This window comes from Salvia miltiorrhiza, chromosome 3 (genome assembly GCF_028751815.1).
Source record: "Salvia miltiorrhiza cultivar Shanhuang (shh) chromosome 3, IMPLAD_Smil_shh, whole genome shotgun sequence".
Classification (NCBI taxonomy): Eukaryota; Viridiplantae; Streptophyta; class Magnoliopsida; order Lamiales; family Lamiaceae; genus Salvia; species Salvia miltiorrhiza.
The window spans coordinates 50674730-50693945 of record NC_080389.1 but is presented as its reverse complement, the minus strand read 5'-3'; the positions used below and the strand labels follow the sequence as shown (position 1 = coordinate 50693945).

The 19216-nt window shown below is 38.1% G+C and overlaps 1 protein-coding gene and 1 long non-coding RNA gene across 3 annotated transcripts; both read left to right on the top strand.

Annotated features, from left to right (window-relative positions):
• The first annotated feature begins 243 nt into the window (after nt 1–243).
• Nucleotides 244–4348, top strand: LOC131014177 (protein root UVB sensitive 2, chloroplastic). Of its 2 annotated transcripts, none has more exons than XM_057942069.1 (10): nt 244–377; nt 499–633; nt 1433–1521; nt 1628–1712; nt 1815–1874; nt 1964–2057; nt 2164–2261; nt 2334–2513; nt 3598–3720; nt 3796–4348. In XM_057942069.1, exons 1-10 carry the CDS (start codon nt 366–368, stop codon nt 4219–4221), a joined length of 1302 nt encoding a protein of 433 aa, XP_057798052.1. In that variant the 5' UTR covers nt 244–365; the 3' UTR covers nt 4222–4348. The 2 variants fall into 2 exon arrangements, with proteins under 2 accessions (XP_057798052.1, XP_057798053.1); XM_057942070.1 differs by lacking the exon at nt 244–377 and adding an exon at nt 1105–1168.
• Nucleotides 4349–8536: 4188 nt separating this feature from the next.
• Nucleotides 8537–12059, top strand: LOC131014184 (uncharacterized). Its single transcript, XR_009098094.1, has 3 exons — nt 8537–9128; nt 11239–11298; nt 11798–12059. It is a non-coding gene; the product is annotated as an uncharacterized LOC131014184 (long non-coding RNA).
• Nucleotides 12060–19216: the final 7157 nt, after the last annotated feature.

The following is a 19216-nucleotide window of genomic DNA, read 5'->3' as shown; positions in this document are numbered from 1 at the left end:
TGGGTGTTACTTAAATTAAGTGAAATGACCCAGGTTCGATCCCTCTTGGGAGCGAATTGGAGATTGGAGATATAAGGTGGATTTGGTGAATGGAGAGATAAGGTGGTTCTTGGAATAGATGAGGAACTAATTACTAACATCTAACATGACTTTGTCCGATAAAAAAAAAAACTTAAATTAACTTATTTAGTATATTTTATCGAATTAAAAAAAACTTATTTATATTTTATTTTTTGTAATAATGGTTATTTGGCTAATTTGCATCAGAGCTCGCGCCTATTCTAGAAATTTAGCTGCCATTATTTAATGTCAAGCTTTCTGGCAAAATTCAAGAATTTGCCGGCGAAACTTTTGAAGTCTTATCCATGAATTTCTTCGTAATTCCTTTACCAATCCATTTCGCTCTTTCTACGTCTTTGAATTCTTGTATAATATTTACACTAACTAAAATGGATGATTAACTGCTCATTTTCGCGGCGGCCATTTTTGTTTCCTCAGGAAACATTCAAGATGCAAAGGAAGAAATCAGATGAGATGCCGCCACCACCGCCGCCGCCGCCGCCCGTGTGGTGGATTGAGACTTCCGGTTCAGTGTCCCACCGCTTCCAATTCGAACCCGATGGTCAATTTTCGGTGAGCCCACATTCTTTTAGCTAATTGCTCTTAGCATTTTTTCAAACAGCTGCTGTGCTCATCTCATACTTCTTGGTCTTGTTTAATTTTTTTTTCCTTTTTCTTTTGCCTGATTGATTAATTCGATGTGTGGTTGCTCTGGGTTTATGTTGCTTTGGGTCAATGCACTTGGGTTGCTAGTTAGACGTCCTCAAACCTTTTTTTTTTACGTGAAATTTTCCGTGTTTGATTGTTCATTCTCTTGTTTGGATATGATCTTGGCATTATTTCCAATTGGGGTGTTAATTGGCTTAATTTTTTTTTTTTAAATGAAATGTTGTGGTTAATCAACTGCGCTAAAATTCTGCTGGTGGGGTGTGATATATTCCCATTGTAGATATTTTTATTTTTGATTGAGTGATTGTGGATCTTTGTTTTCATCGTGTACATTCCCCTCTCAAGACACCTAATTACGTGATCACTCTCCTACAGAAAGTGGAGCAATAGCTGAGAGGCTGCGAAATACCACCTGTTCTGATGAATGCTGATAAAAATGGTGAAATGCCATTAATCTAATGGAAGAATGAGTTTGTGTGTGTGTTTCTTTTTTCCTTTTGATGCCCTTCTATGTGTAAGGTTGCATGGCTTCCGCCTTTTTGGTATATCTTTCTCTACATATTAGAGTAAAAATCTGAATGAATTATTTTCCCTACGTATTCGGTATTACTAACGATTCACAGAAATTTTCATGCAAAAGACACTGGGATTTATTTTTATGATTTCACATGTGATATTGTTGAACCTTATTATTGTTATTCAGGTGAAGATGGTTGAAGACACAAGACCTGCCTCCCGTAGGGTGGTTGAATCCTTTCTTAATAAGTTCTTTCCATCAGGTTATCCATATAGGTATGTCACCTTTATCAGCCCTTTTTCGCATAGTTCAACAGAAAATCAAGTCTGGTCAAACATCAATCTTATTATTATTTATTCAAATTACATCTTACCTCTACAGTGTGAATGAAGGCTATCTTAGATATACACAATTTCGTGCCTTGCAACACTTCTCCAGCGCAACACTGTCTGTATTATCGACTCAGGTCTTCTTGCTAATTTGTTACTAATTAGTTCATGAAAAATCATAAATGATGCGAACGCACCACTATGAAAAGGGTGTTTCTTAGTTACTCACTCCCTTTCAGTCGCTGTTATTTGCTGCAGGCTTGCGACCTACACCCGCTCAGGCTACAGCTGTTAGTTGGGTAAAGATTATTGATTGGAAAATTTATCATGTAGTTAGTAGTTACTGAATTTGTTGTGTTGTGAGCCAATATATTATGTTCTAATGCAGATATTAAAAGATGGGATGCAGCATGTGGGAAAGCTCATATGTAGCAATTTGGGTGCACGAATGGACTCAGAGCCTAAATGTTGGAGGATATTGGGTTTGTGATACTGGATTGATTTCATAGTCTCCGATTCTTTTAATTATCAGTAAAGTTATTCATTCCGCATAATTTAGTTCAAAGGATTAAATCTTCCTTCATGCAGCTGATGTTCTTTACGACTTTGGCACTGGTCTCGAAATAATTTCCCCTTTATGTCCGCAGTTATTTCTTGAAATGGCCGGGCTTGGTAATTTTGCTAAGGTGGGTTACCTATTTGCATTTGTACCCATCTGATAGCGTTTCGTACATGGAAGATGACTCTTCACTGTTCAGGGAATGGCAGTTGTTGCAGCAAGAGCAACGAGGTTACCGATATATTCTTCGTTCGCTAAAGAGGGAAATCTCAGTGACCTTTTCGCGAAAGGTGAAGCTATTTCTACACTGTTTAATGTTCTCGGAATTGGAGCCGGTATCCAGTTAGCATCTACTGTTTGCTCGTCTACACAGGGCAAGGTACTAGTCTTTGACGCTTCTCTATCCGTGCAATTGTTGGTTACAAAACTTGATTTACTTTGCATGACAAATGTCACAAATGGAAAGTTCATATGAATTGCTTCAGTTTTTTTTTAAACGAAAAAAAGGCTGTACTATTGGGTGATGTATTCTCATTTCTGAGATTCAAATGAGTAGTGATTAAATTTTATATGCCCAAGTGTTCAATCTCATCTCACTTAAAACTAAGGACATACTTGCCTACTTGGTATGATGGAATGGAATGAGCGGGGAATGGCATGGAGGTAGGAATGAAATGGAGGAGGGAAATGGAATGAAATTTTCTATGATTAATTAATAGATTAACCTGCTAAGCATATGACGTGTTTCACAATTCTTCTATGAATAAGGATTATCAGTTAATATACTTTGAAAATCAAGATATATCACTTCATTTGAGGAAGTGTTGGTAGTTACTAAATTTCAATGTAAATGGTGCATCAAGTATCTTATTATTAATTTCCCCTGAAAAATAAGGTTGCTTATTATTGATAATTTATAGTTAGAATATCATCTCTGTAAGTCCCACTTAGATACTGGTATATCTCTATAGTTCACATCTTCATTTTTTTCTTTCTAGATGCTAGTGTAGATTTAAGATAAGTACAATCACACAGAATATGGTTTGAGATGTAGGGCCTCATTTTCCCTTCAATATATAACCCCTTTGTGTAGATGTTCAGTATATATTCTTGTCAGCATAAAGGATTTTTTTTTTTTAATTTGTATTTTCCCTTTGGGCATTGGATGCCTATTTCCCATATGGGAAATAGGCATCCACTGTGTCATGACAAACTGAACTTGGAAACTGAATGTGTGCTTTTCAATCAAAGCCAGAAGAACGGGATGGTGTTGAGTAATGAGTTGTTCTTCCCATTTGGGATCGGTTTGGCCGTTTCCCAAATAGCTGGATATCATATCTACTATAGAGGAATGTTTCCTCAATCCATTCGTTCCTCGTTCCCTTCCCCAAGATACTGATAATTTGATATTACTTTTATTTATTTGAGAGTTGGTAATTCTGACGAAGCTCAGCATCTTACAGTTGGTGGTTGGACCTCTCCTATCTGCGTTTCACATTTATTGTGTCAGAGAAGAGATGCGAGCAACTCCGGTCAACACTCTAAATCCTCAGAGAACTGCAATGATAGTTGCTGAATTCTTGAAGGTTTCTAGCCCCGTTTCGTATTACTTGGTTTGTGATTCTCAGCAGTGATGTAATCTTTTGTTCGTCTTCCACCAGAGTGGCAGAATATCCAGCCCAGCTGATCTCAGGTATCAAGAAGACCTCTTGTTCCCAGGCCGACTCATAGAGGAGGCGGGGCGTGTTAGGGTGGGAAGGCCTCTGCATGATGCCGTCAGGCCCTCGGAGCTACACCAAGTGATGGAGAAATTTGGTAACGAGAGATTTATTCTACACCGTGGATCCAGATGGACGGATATGATACTGGAGCGCAACGCAACTGGTGAAGATGCTCTTAGGGGGTGGCTCGTTGCTGCATATGCTGCTGATATCGAGAAGAAGTTCAACGAGCCTAGTGAGAAGGCGCTGCGGGAGGCTTACGAGAGAATGAGCCTTGTGTTTGCTCCATTTCTCTCTCAGCTGCAAGCCAGAGGTTGGCACACTGATCGCTTTCTTGATGGGAATGGGTGTCGTTTTGCTTTCTAGGCTGCTGCTATAGCTCTTGATTTTTTTTTTCTTTTTACTTCCTAAGGAAATATGCATTCTCTCGAATCAAACAGAATTATTTCTAAATTTGTCTCATCTGAGTATCTGCTGGTCTTCTTTCTCTTTATTTTGCTGTTTTATTTTCTCAATTTATATGTTTTTATGTTAATTATCTATTATTATCTTAGGGTTTATTGATTATACTAGAATATTTATTTTTATGCTGTATTGATTAGTAGTAATAAATTGGGAGTTGACTTTATAATTAGAGTATTTAATATCAAAACAAATGAAAAGAAAATGGTAAAACGAATCCAAGAGGATGCCGTTTGGTGCAACTTTGCATCCACTAATACCAAAATGAATATAAAATTAAAAAAGGTCCACGTTAAAAAAAAAGTGCAATTCTCTAGCGTGCGGTTTTTTGTCATAAATTTATTATAAGAAAATGATGAATAAGAAGGTTGGAAAGTTTTATCATATCATTTTTTATCTCATTCTTTACGGAGAAAAATATTATCACATCACAATCTATAATAATATTATCATGAATTTGAATAAAATAAGAGAAAAGGAGTTACTTGATTTTGTTTTTTTCATATTGATTGTAGGAAATTATATACAATACAGAACATGTGAAAATATATTTGTTCCGGTAAGGCTTCATGTCAAAAATATTTCTCACGTTTACACTTGTACCTTTTATCCATTTTTTACTTTCTGCGTCTAATTTTATTTTCACACTAATTAAGAGAATATATATTTAATGCTCTTTGAAAGATAAAATTTATATGCGATTATTTAATTTTGTTCCTATTTGTTGCTCCATGTATAATTTTCACACCGTTAAAGAAGTTTATTTTAGTAAAATATTTTTTTTATGGGAAGTTAGAGAAAATTTTAAGACAGTTCAAATCAAGAAAAATAGACTGAATTATGAGAAATTTTAATAAATAAATAAAGAAATGATTTCATGAAATTAAGGGACTAATATACAAATCCATAATCACTATTCGAGATTTAGCTCTTATGACAACCCTCTCTTAACAGTTTCCCGATGGAGTTTGCTAAAATATGGAAGACGAAGGCGCCACAGAAAGCGGTCGTCACGGCGTGGAGACTCCTCAGAATTAGACTCGCCACCTGTGATAATTTAGAAAAGAGACAGATACCGTTGAGCGAGGAAGACAAGAAATGCAAGTTTTGCGACTCTCTGGAGGAGACGGTGGAACATCTCTTTTTAAGTTGTCCAAAAACCATGGAGACCTGGGACGAGATTCAGAAGTGGCTTGGATTCTCAACGGTAAGACCAAATAAGATTGGATTGCACTTTCAATCGTTTGTGAACTTGAGCAACGAGAAAAAGACCGTGAAGACGAAGACAGGTTCGAGGCTGTGGGAAGGGATAATTTTAGTATTCTTTCGGAGATCAAAATTAGGGCGTGGAATTGGAATAAATGTTTTGATATCCTTTCAAAGGAGCTTCCTTTCTCTGATTGGCGCTCTAATGATTTGATTAGTTCTCTTTTGTAATTCTGTTTCGGTACCTGGTATCTTGGTTTTTGTTTTAATATATCCTTTTTTTATATAAAAAAAAAAAAAAAACTCAAGTTTCGAAACCCGACAAGCGACAACGGTGTTTATCTTATTTTTTATAGTAAGAAATAATTTTATTCATAGCACGTTTTCATGTAATGACTGCGAATTTCCTTCATAAAAAAAACAAATAAATATGTGACTGCAAAGAACAATGGCTTTTTGATATTTAAATATGTTTTATGATAGCCCACTAACAAGCCCCAGATCTCTTTGGATTCATCTTTTATAAAGATTGAAGATGTTAAAAAGTGGGAATATAGAAATTATCAACATTTTTTAATCGCCACAATAAGATATGATAAACAAGAACAAGATTTAGCTTTTAGCTTTTGGTTTTTGGTTCGTCATTATCTCAAATAGCACGCTTAAGAAAGCACTCTCACGTGTCCAATTGCTTATAGTTCATAATATCTATATTAAAATAGCTTTAGTGCTCGTTTGGTTCAAGTAGAGAAATGGAATCAAATAAAGGAGTGAAATGGTAACAATAATCATTATTTTTAGGGGTTATTGCCATAAAATACACCAAGTTTGTCAATTTTCTGATTTATATCATCACCTTTTTTTTTGGCCAAAAAATACATGAATTTATACTTTGTTCTCAATTGTCCCACCATTTACAATTTCACCTAAATTAATCTGATGTGGCAACCGGAATTGCCAACGTGGCAGCCGGAATTGCCACAGGTACACACTTATCTCTCTCTCTCTCTCTCTCTCACACACACACACACACTGCGCACAGCCCTCTCTCACGCACCCACTGCGCACAGCCCCTCATCCTTCATTCCGCCGCCGCCGCCGCCTCTCATCCCTTAACCACCCCCGCCAATAGTTCGAAACTCCGACGACAGTAGAGGTGCCGCCGCCGCCCTCTCATCCCTTAACCACCCCCTCTCTCTCACCGCCTCTCTCTCTCTCTCTCTCTCTCCTCTGCACACACATACACCGTATGGCGTAGTTTTTCAATCGAAATTTTGGGGAAATTTTGGCAGACGTCGATATTGCTACTTACATCAAATTTTGGTGGAAGCCAATGGACTCATTCGACGCCATTGAATGGCGTAGTGTATGGCGGAGTTTTACACTGGAAATTTTGGGGAAAGGGGTGGCTGGAAATAGGGATCTAAGGTTTGGGAGCCTAAGGCTCGGCGGCGGCGGCTCTGCCGTCATTCCGATCGAAGCATCGGAGAGACGAGCGAGGAAGAGGGAGATGTGCAGCGGCGGTCGTCGCTTCGCCGGCTGCTGCGGTTGTAGTTGTGTATGTGTGTGCAGAGGAGAGAGAGAGAGGCAGGGTTGGGGGAAGGGGGAGGCGGTGTATGTGTGTGCAGAGGCGAGAGAGAGAGAGTGAGAGGTGGTGAGAGAGAGAAAGAGGCAGGGGGTGGTTTAAGGGATGAGAGGCGGCGGCGGCGGCGGCGGAATGAAGGGGGAGGAGCTGTGCGCAGTGGGTGCGTGAGAGAGGGCTGTGCGCAGTGTGTGTGTGTGTGAGAGAGAGAGAGAGAGAGAGAGAGATAAGTGTGTACGTGTGGCAATTCCGACTGCCACGTTGGCAATTCCGGTTGCCACATCAGATTAATTTAGGTGAAATTGTAAATGGTGGAACAATTGAGAACAAAGTATAAATTTATGTATTTTTTGGCCAAAAAAAAAGGTGATGATATAAATCAGAAAATTGACAAACTTGATGTATTTTACAGCAATAACCCCTTATTTTTATTGAGCGTTTGGTTTAACAATGAAAAATAATCATTAGTAAGGGAATCCCTTTCTTTTGCTTCCCCTCTATTTTGAGGGGTAACAAATTGGGTGATTAGGTTACCTTCGGGTAAGGGTAATTATTATCTTATTACCCAAACCAAACAACAAGTAATGGATTCAATTACTTGATTCACTTTCCAACCTCTAAAAACACTCAATCAAACGTGGGCTTAGTACGACATTGGTTATAGTTAAATAAAAAAAATAAAGATATATAATTAAATAAAAAATTTCAAAAATGTAAATATTAAATATATATTGATTTAGTATTTTTTAAAACAAATTATAATATATAAGATGTTATTATTCTATTATAATTATATGATATTTTATTAATAATTTTTTCTATAAATATATAGATATATATATATATATTTAAAGTAAAATATTAAAATAAAAAGGATAATTAAAAATATTTAAAATAAGAATTATAGTTTCAAAGAAAATATTGCTTGAAAATATAAATGATCTAATATGTTAAAACTTTAAATTATCATATAAATTGTTCATTTTAAATCTACTTTTAGCATATTATATAGTGCTAATATATCAAAGTACCCACTTTCTTATAACAAAAATAAATTTTACCCATTCAAATTAAAACTTAAAATTTTACCCACTTTTTGTTGAATGGACTAAATTACCCTTCTATATAAATGGGCAAACCCTAATTTTCTTTCATTCTCTTATTTCTCTCTCTCTCTCTCTTCTCTCTCTCTCTACCCACACGCCCTCTCTCTTCTCTCTCTTTCTCTCGATCATTCCCTTCACCACGCCGCCGCCACATGCTGCCACGGCCACCACCGCCAACTCCGTCCTTCACTGTAGTGACCCGCTCTTTTATATATTTTAAATCTAGTAATGAGTGTTTATTTTTGTTCATCAGTGAATGAAAACGGTTTTTATCCTAATATGAATTCAGCTTATGATTCTGAATTTATATTGTTAAAGCAGTCAATGATATTATTTCAGAGTTATAACTGACTTAGCAAAGTCACGTTATTTATTTAAGCAAGATGAAATTAGATTTTATCTTTATTCAAGTCGTGATTTATTTCTGACTCGTGAGTTAATTAAATCTGCGGATTTAATTTAAATATTAGAACAACAAACGAATTAAATCTACGGATTTAATTTAGATTCATTTTATAATTTATCGATTTAAGCGAGAAATCACATGTCGAAATACGAGAATTATTTAAATAAACAGTATCAAGCAGATACGAGCACGCGATCCATCTTACAGTTACAGAATCACCGAGACAGAGAAAATACATCAATAATTCTCCTCTACATTTTTTTTTCTTTCTTTTTCTTCTCTTTTTCTTTCCATTAATTTTGTTCCCCACTTCATTTTACCACTAAATCTACTTTTTGACTTTCACCACCATTTTCCCCACCACTTTCACCACCATTTTCTCCACTACTCAATTATGCAACAACACATATTGTTCCAGCCATCAAGTGTTTTCTTCCCTCACCAAAACGTGTAGAAGAAGTTGAGAAAGGGAGAGAGAGTTTCCTCCAACTCCAAATTGTAACTTGAAGAGGTATATACTAAGCTTCTTTATTTTGAATTCGGTTGCATATCATCCAAACGGTTCCCAAAAATTCTCAAATTAATTGTGTATCATCTTTCATACGTTTTCTATATTTTGGTAAAATTTCAGAATATTTAGAGCTCGCATGATTTATTTATGAATTTGTAAACATCACTGCCCATCTGGAATACATTTTTGGTAAACAATCTTTGGGAGATCATAAGTAAAGTTTCAATCGGTGAAAACCTTTGAAACTTGAATATGTCACTCTAGACTCCCGTATCTTTCTTTTGACATCGGCCTCACCATTTTTGAGTAAGGGAAACAACCGGTATAAATTCTTGAAATCTAGTTCTTATTCCATGTACCATCCAGTAGATTTTACAAACCTACGACTTTGAGGTGGAAAAGGCCGACTTAAATATTTGATTCTCAAGCCTATCTTTCTACTGAATATTCACTGACATGTTGGGAACTTACTTGTTCAGTTTTAGAATTTTTGGTGAAGCCTAAAGTGGTTTTTCCGATTTATGTTCTGAATTTGCCAAATTTGAACTCTTTTTGTGCACTGAACTTTAGATAGTCATATCTTCCAAACCATGAAGGTTCTTAGAGTAAATCCAACTGGAGAGTGTTATGATCTCTCCCTAGTTTCCAGATTGACCTTTGGGGTTCCCAGTGGAGTTTTGTAAAGGGAGATATGAATTTTTAAAGAAAGCCCACTGACTTGGTTGTAATCTGGAAATATGAAATTTTCAGATTTTTGCTTGTTAAATACCCATCTTTGAGAGGGCATATCTTGCTCGTTTGAATTGTTTTTCATTCGATTCAAATTGGAGAATTATCCTTGAAATGTCTAGTTTCCAGAATGTCTTTTTGAGCCTCATTTGGAGATCCGAGGTAGATTTGGTGTCTGTTGTAAAACAAACCCTTAAGAGCTCAAGTTGTTGAATTATTTTCTATGTATCAAAGTTTATTTTAAAGGATGTTTCGTGAAAGATTTAGTATATGTGCGTAACAAGTTTGGGACTATTTATTTTAAATGAGGTCCGTTATTTATTTAAATTATGATGGACTTTTAATGAATATTTTTGGGATTAAACTCTTATTTCTTGATTTATATAAATTATTTTAAGGACTTATAAATATGAATTTCGTAGGCCTACTGACTTACTGTGATCGACGGTTTGTTGATGTCTAACAGCTTTGAAAATTTTATAGCAAGTCCCTACATGAGTCTTGAGTACCCTGGTAAAATTTCAAGCCATTCCAACTTCGTTTGATACTTCTTTAAAATGCGAAACCTAAACTGCACATTACTACCGAGAATTTCAGAGAACAGATGAAAGAGTCATTTATTTCAGTAGCTTCCTGAGTGATCTAGCTTTCCAAATTTTTATGGTATTAACCTTATTGTGTTAGCTAGATATCCACCAAAGTTGAGCCCAGTTTGACAACGTTTACTATTTTTCAAAAATCCAAGTTTTCGATTGTTCAAAACTACCGAACATGGTAGATCGTGGTAAAAACGTCATATCTCTCAAACCACTTGGAGTTTTCGACTCTACTTTTTTTTATATGAAACTAGACTCGAAGATCTTTCTTTCGGTATGAGTCTCGAGTCCAGGCGATGTCGGAGTCAGAACAGATTAAATTTTGAAGTTGAGTCAGTGTAAAAACAGAGCATGTTTTGATGATGTTTGATTGTGATTCTTATGTGCCTTATGTTGAGCCTTTTTATTTTATTTTATTTTTTTTTAAATTTTATAACATTACTTGTTCTTATTTATTAAGCCCGATTAATTATGAGATTATAAAGCGAATAAGTTGAAGTATTTATTTTCTATTGACTACGAGGAGCAAGGTTTATTTAATTGGCGGATTAGAACACCCTAAGAGAACGGATTAATTTTTATTAATTATCCGGCTTCATGAGACGAAACTTAGTTTTTATTTAAATCCGATAGCTTGGATTAACAATAGAAATTCCCTGATTATTATTTCAGAATAATAATTCATGCATAAGGATCATGCATAGTTAAATACACATTCTCATTTGAGGATTTTTTTTTTATTCGAGCAAATATCTTATATATGTACATATATTCTCGTAATAAAGGTCAAGGGCGAGATTGATAATCTGTTGAGGAGCTTTTGTATCACAGAAAATTACTATCAGGTGGGCATTACTTTCATATATATCAAATGAGTTTAATGTTATGTTTGAACAGTTATTTCATTGCAAAATCTTTGAACTGAAAATTATTTCAACTGTTGTCTTGCCATAAATGTTTCAATGTTTGGTATGATATCTATCTGATGTTATGAAATCGAATTCGGGTCCTGAGCAGTTGATAGCTATCCTGCCAGGGCTAGTGTACACCAGTGACCGTGAGTCATCTAGCGGGTTGGCCGGTCAAGTGACCGTGAGAGGTGGCCACCTCTCCGGCACACAGTTCTAGATATGATAGATTACAAGAGAACTTAGACTGCAGTCGAACTTTAAGAATCACAAATGAATTTAGTAAGCTTGGGCCTTTTAGCGAAAAACTCCCTTGCTGTACTGTTTATGATGGCATGACAATTTACAGTTTTGAAGCATGTATTTTTATACTTAGGCATACGTGCCCACTGAGTACTTTTGTACTCAAGCCCTGCATATATTTCTAAATGTGCAGGTTGAGCAGCTGCCGATGGTGATGAAGTGACGAGCGGGACTCTTTTGTTTTATTATGTATTAATGAACTCTAGGGTTACATGTCTTCATACATGTAATCAGAACCTTATTCCGCTGTGTACTCAGAAGTTTTATGTTATTTTGGATAAGTCGGAGTTATCCGAATTTACTAGTTATTTGAGTCTATACGACTAAAACTCCGTTATATTATAAATATCCATGGTGTTAACATTGATGAAATACGATCCTTTCTTGTTTGATTATTCCCCTTTCTACCCCGCTTCTAATCTCCCTCTATTAGTCACGGTTTCCCCGGCTTAATTATCCTTAATTAGGACCGGTCGTGACAGAGTGGTATCAGAGCAGTTCATTTGCTCTGAACCCTAGAGTTAGCCCATTTTTCTAGTATGATCACTAGTATATGAGTCAGTCAGCCAAAGCTCATCACTTCATCACATCGTCATGCTCAGCAAGAAAGAAGGTGGTAATGATCTTAAAACATTGAGAAGTTCACGTTCTATATGAATGTACTGATGCTTACATTCAAGTTTTATGCTTTATTGATTGATTAGATATCTCAATGAACTTAGATGCGTTAAGAATGCATGATCACTGTTACGAGAAGAACAATAGAAGCTAGAAACTCAGTTATATTTCACTATAGCCATGGTGAAGAGCTAAAAAAAAAAAAAAAAAAAAAAAAAAAAAGGAGAATCCAATAAAAGCAGTGCAAGCGGAGTGCCACGCACGAATCACTGAAGCAGGCATAGTTCTTCATTCAGGTTGTTCACGCGTGACAGAACACCGAATCGACTATTGCCTTATTTGATGATAGATCACGTGAATCATTGCTCGTAGCGACGAGTGTGACTTATGTAATCAGTTAGCTATCGCATAATGAGCTAAGACTCATTACTAACTCTCGATTATCATCAGTTATGACATGAAGAGAACCTTCATGATTTATGTTCGAACTTCAGAGTCAGACTCACATGCAGTTATAACACTTTGTGTATGATGTTATAGCATCGCGATTAGAACTGCCAGCTTATAGTTTCAGATATTCAGAACCTTTATTATTACAATTACCTATTATATTACACGTGAGCATGATTTAGAATCCCTATTGATTACGATCACCTGCTACAAATCGAAAGGAGGATAGGTGCCATGGGTAACTAGAAGTTACCAACCATTATGATTGACTAGAAAAATCTATGCAAGTGTGTAAGACGAGAGAAGTTCTCGAAGATGGTTCAGAGTTTAATAATAGCTAGAAGCGCCGACAGTGGATCAATGCTGAAACAAATGAATTAAGATTCTAATAAGACCCTAAGGATATACTCAAGATAAGTATATATACCTTAACCTATCGAGGACATCGCCTCAGTTAGAACGTCTTGGATTATACATTCAGTTTAGTAGCCAGAATGCAAGCATTGACTAAGGTCATTCCATGACTTAGTATTTTCTGTGGTGACACATACCTTGCAAAGATGCTCAGAGATGCAAAATCTATTTCCTGTAAAGGCGTGAGAGTGCTTCGAATTATATGGTTACATTTCAAGTGCTATGTGAATGAACACTAAGTACTAGAAGTACTACATTAAGAGCATGTAGAGGAAGATTGTTAAGTAAGGTTGAACCTACCTTATTTCGCCTATAGAAGATGTTTAAGGATTGCATTAAACTAGGAGACAGACTCCAAATTTGAGAAGCTCTAGAATATTTTCAAGGACATGTTCAAGATGTTAAGAAGAAAGTGGTGATTTTAGACCAAATATACCTTTTGCAGCCAATGAACAAGAGTTACCAAGTTCGGAAAAGTATTTCCGAGTGATTGAGAAGTAGTTGTGTCGGACCTGGCCAGTCCACATGGCCAAAATCTCAGTAGTCGTCATATATGGGTCTTTAAACCTATATATTTTAAACCTTCATCTGAAAAGCCAAACGGGTTCAGACTATTAGGTCATTTCGTTTCGACCTTTCAGTCAATTCATTTCTACCCTATGGTTATTCATTTTCAATTGTTTGGCAAATTATTGAAACACTTTGCCTAATTGCCATTTGTGATATGAATCATTGCGATCTACTAGCTGTTGGTAGATTTTCTGTGACCCAAAGATAAACAGATACTCATTAGATTAAATCAGTCAAACACGTATGCTTTAACCCAAGGGTCAAGCACGTAATGCATACAGACAATCTCTTGTGCATTTAGTAGGACGTTATTTGTGTATTTCGAAAACGATGATCATTTCGATACTTTTGTATGCCCCTATGTTGGCTTAGTTATTTTGACTAGTATTAGTACGGAGACGCGAAACCTTGGGGCGTTCCATGACTGAGTACTTTTTGTGATGGCTTCGCTAGGTAGCCAGTTCATCATGTGTGGTACTTAGATAGGTCTTTGAATCTAGACATTTATGATGATGTAAAGTCCTCATTGAGGCAATTTTCCCTATGTTATATATGGTGACCTTATTGGTTTTTCGCGGCAAGTCGTTCCGCTATGTTTTATTTATATGTTCGCTCAAGTTTTAGTAGGAGCAGAACTCGATGAGTTAAGGAGTAACTATAGAAATGATAGTATGTCCTTATTGTGTTTTAATACGATGACAACTTGTGTTTTGACCTAATAGAATGCCGCCAAAACGAGGACGACCAAGAGGCGGGGGCAGGATTCCCCGAAATGAAGGAAGAGGCCCAGAAACAGGGCCAGAACCAGAAATAGTTCAATCACCTGTTCAGCCAGAACGGCGGATTGAGGAATTATTCTTGCGACAGAACCCACCTACCTTCAACGGGACAGGAGACCCGGCAGAAGCTGAAACTTGGGTTCGCGCTATTGAGCGCATTTTCAACTTCCTACGTTGCACCGACCAAGAGCGCCTGACTTGTATGTCCTTTCAGTTGACTGGGTCAGCTGATTTCTGGTGGGAAGCAAGGATGAAAACGATGACAGCAGAGCAGTTAGAAAACCTGACTTGGGAACAATTCAAAGCCGGTATATATGACAAGTATATACCCAAAAGCTACCGCAAGAAAAAGGAGACTGAATTTTACAATCTGAAACAAGGAAAGATGTCGGTAACTCAATACGACAGGATATTCTGCGATATGTCTAGATATGCGCCGGAACAAGTTGACACAGATGAGAAGATGGCTGAAAAGTTTTGTGCCGGACTGAGGCACGAGATTAGGATGGCTTTGGCAAGCCACGGAGGATTGTCTTACACTGAGTCGCTCAGCCGAGCGTTAGACATTGAGGCAGCCATGCCAGGAGAAAGATCTGCAATTGTACTTACTCCAGCACCTTCACATGATCAAAATCATAATCAGAATTTTAGAGGAAAGAGGAGATGGGACAACAGTAACCCGAACCAAGGCGAGAAGAGGCCATGGCAGGGACGGGTCTTCCAGTCACAGGGCTATGGAAGCCAGAGCGCACCGAAACAGATGGAAAATAACCAACAGAAGGCCCCACATTGCCCCAAATGTAACAAAAATCATGTGGGAATCTGTAAGGCCGGCAGTGATAGTTGCTATATCTGTAACCAGAAGGGGCACTATGCAAATCGGTGTCCGAATAAGCAACATGGAACGAGTTCAAGGCCGAACCCACCTATCCAGGCTCCACATCTGCGAGCAATCCAAGCTTTGCCCCAACCATACCCAAGGCAGCAACCACAGTATCAGCAGCCACAGCAGCACCAACAGCTACAGTACCAACCACAACCTCAACAACCGTATCAGCAACAGGCCCGCCAACAACAGCAGCGACAACAGAAACAACATGAAAAGCCTCGTCATGCTAGAACCTATGCTATGAGGCAGAAGCAGCCCGAGAACAACCAGGGAAACCTGGCAGGTATGGGCATGTTACTCAATACTCCTGTTGTACTTCTATTTGATACGGGCGCATCACATACTTTCATTTCAAGTACATGTGTCGGCACCTTAAAACTTAAAATGGAAAGAGCTGATCAGGAGTTGAGTATATCATCACCTATAGGAGGGATGACAACAGTAGATCATGTATGCTTGAACCTAGAACTGAACATAGGGTCACACAAGATTGTAGTGAACAACTCGTATGTTATTCCGATGGGAGATGTGGACATAATCCTAGGAATGGACTGGTTAGCTGAGAACTATGCCACCATCCTTTGTAACGAAAGACGGATATCGTTTCGATCCCCAGGAAGGGAGCCGTCACATTTCCACGGAATTAGCATGGGGAGAAGAAAGATGATCATCTCCGCCCTACAAGCAACGAAAATGATGAAGAATGGATACCCAGCTTACCTCGTATACTTGCACGGAGAACTGGGAACTGAAAGGAGCATAGAAGATGTAGCAATTGTACGGGACTTTTCAGATGTATTTCCAGAGATTCTGCCAGGGCCACCACCGGACAGACCAATTGAGTTTACCATTGATTTGGAGCCGGGGCAGCTCCCATTTCGAAGGCACCATACCGAATGGCTCCTAAAGAGTTGGAAGAACTCAGGATACAACTGCAAGAACTTTTGGAACTTGGATTCATTAGGCCAAGTGTATCACCTTGGGGTGCATCCGTACTTTTCGTGAAGAAAAAGGATGGCACATTGCGAATGTGCATAGACTATAGGAAACTGAACAAAGTGACACTCAAGAACAAATATCCTTTACCAAGGATAGATGACCTCTTCAACCAGCTCAAGGGAGCAAGCGTGTTCTTGAAGATTGATTTGCGGTCTGGTTATCACCAGCTGAAGATTCGACCAGAAGACGTACCTAAGATGGCATTTCGAACTAGGTATGGCCACTACGAATTTGTAGTTGTGCCATTCGGGCTAACTAACGCGCCAGCTGTGTTCATGAACCTCATGAATCGAGTATTCCATCCGTACTTAGACAAATTTGTCTTGGTATTCATAGATGACATTCTGATCTACTCAAAGAATGAGAAAGACCATGAGGAACATCTGAGAATTGTTCTAGAAACGTTGAGGACGGAGCACCTTTATGCCATATTCAGCAAGTGTGAGTTTTGGCTCAGCGAAGTCACGTTTTTAGGACATATTGTGTCATCAGAAGGGATTAAAGTGGACCCTGAAAAAGTGCAAGCAGTGCGCGAATGGAAATCGCCTACTAACCCTAATGAGATAAGAAGTTTCTTAGGATTGGCAGGTTACTATCGGAGGTTTATGGAAGGATTTTCTAAAATTGCAAGGCCAATGACGCAACTACTCAGGAAGGGAATAAAATTTTCTTGGACAGAGGAGTGCGAGAAGAGCTTCCAAGAACTCAAGGAAAAGTTGACTACTGCACCAGTGTTAGCCGTCCCAACAGCTGATAAGGAATACGTGATCTACACAGACGCGTCCAAAAATGGACTTGGCTGCGTGCTAATGCAAGAAGGAAGAGTGATAGCATATGCGTCACGACAGCTTAGGCCACATGAACTGAATTACCCGACTCATGATCTGGAGTTAGCTGCAGTGGTGCATGCGCTGAAGATTTGGAGACACCACCTATATGGAGTTAGGTGTGAGATATTCACAGACCACAAAAGCCTGAAGTATTTTTTTCGAGCAAAAGGACCTTAATATGAGACAAAGGAGGTGGCTCGAACTAGTGAAGGATTATGACTGCGGTATTAACTACCACCCGGGTAAGGCCAATATAGTAGCTGATGCATTAAGCCGTAAAACTCAATCTAGGTTGGGATGCCTCGTCACCCAATAGAATGAGCTCATCAAAGAGTTTGGAAAAATGAGCATAGAAGTGGTTAAACCACCAGGGATGATAGCAAGCGATACCTAACTTGAAAAAGATGATTGTAGAAGCACAAAGAAAAGACGAGAAAATGGAGAAACTACGGGAAGCAGTAAGGAAAGGAGGAGTCAAGAATTATCAAGAAGCAGCAGATAATGCTATCCTCTTTAAGGGAAGAATATGCATTCCCCGCGATGATGAGCTTAAGGATAAAATCATGAGTGAGGCTCACGATACCCCTTATACTGCCCACCCCGGAAGTACTAAGATGTACCAAGATTTGAAGAAGTATTTTTGGTGGGAAGGTATGAAACGAGACATAGCATCATTTGTAAAGAGGTGCCTAGCTTGCAAGCAAGTGAAGGCTTTACACCAAAGGCCATTTGGAAAGTTGCAACCTTTAGAAATTCCGGAATGGAAGTGGGAAAACATTGCAATGGATTTTGTGACTAGTTTGCTCAGAACAAAGAAATGAAACACTGCAATTTGGGTAATAGTGGATCGACTCACAAAATGTGCTCATTTTATACCAATACCGATCACACACGGGTCAGACAAGCTAGCTCAGTTGTATGTTCGAGAAATTGTACGCTTACACGGTGTACCCGTGTCAATCACTTCAGACCGAGACTCAAAATTTACTTCTAGATTTTGAATGAGCTTACAAAAGGAGTTAGGCACGAGGCTAAATTTTAGCACCGCCTTTCACCCGCAGACAGATGGGCAGTCTGAAAGGACAATTCAGACCCTCGAAGATATGTTGAGAACAGTGGTCTTAGACAGGGGTGGAAGTTGGGAAGCAGTGCTGCCGTTGATTGAATTTGCCTATAATAATAGTTATCAGGCTACTATTGATATGGCACCATATGAGGCATTATATGGAAGAAAATGTAGATCACCGCTTTATTGGGATGAAGTGGGTGATAGAAAAGTTTTAGGACCAGACATGGTCAATCAGATGGTTGAGACAGTCCGCCAGATCAGAGGGCGAATAAAAGAGGCACAAGATAGACAGAAATCTTACGCTGATGCACGTCGAACTGAGTTATGTTTTGAAATAGGAGACAAGGTCTTCCTAAAGGTATCTCCTACCAAGGGGATAACTAGGTTTGGTGTCAAGGGAAAACTTAGGCCCCGATTCGTAGGACCTTATGAGATTTTGGATAGAATAGGCCCAGTAGCCTATAGGTTGGCGTTACCGCCAAGTTTTGAAAACGTTCACAATGTTTTCCACGTATCACAACTCAGAAAATACGTTTTCGATCCAAAGCACATAATCCACCAAGAAGAGATGATCCTTTGCCCAGACTTGAGCTATGAAGAGAGACCAGAGGCCATTCTAGATCGAAAAGTACAACAACTCAGGAATAAGGCAATCACATCAGTGAAAGTCTTATGGAGACACCACGGACAAGAGGAAGCCACGTGGGAGCTTGAAGACAAAATGAAGGAGAAATACCCCGAATTGTTTTAGAAGAAATATGCAAATTTCGGGACGAAATTTTTGTTAAGAGGGGTAGTATGTAGTGACCCGCTCTTTTATATATTTTAAATCTAGTAATGAGTGTTTATTTTTGTTCATCAGTGAATGAAAACGGTTTTTATCCTAATATGAATTCAGCTTATGATTCTGAATTTATATTGTTAAAGCAGTCAA

What these genes read in the sequence shown, in the direction of transcription:
- LOC131014177 (XM_057942069.1), top strand. An exon ending in AACCCGATGGTCAATTTTCG is followed by an intron (nt 634 to 1,432) that starts GTGAGCCCACAT and finishes ATTGTTATTCAG; the next exon opens with GTGAAGATGGTTGAAGACAC. An exon ending in GCTCGTCTACACAGGGCAAG is followed by an intron (nt 2,514 to 3,597) that starts GTACTAGTCTTT and finishes AGCATCTTACAG; the next exon opens with TTGGTGGTTGGACCTCTCCT.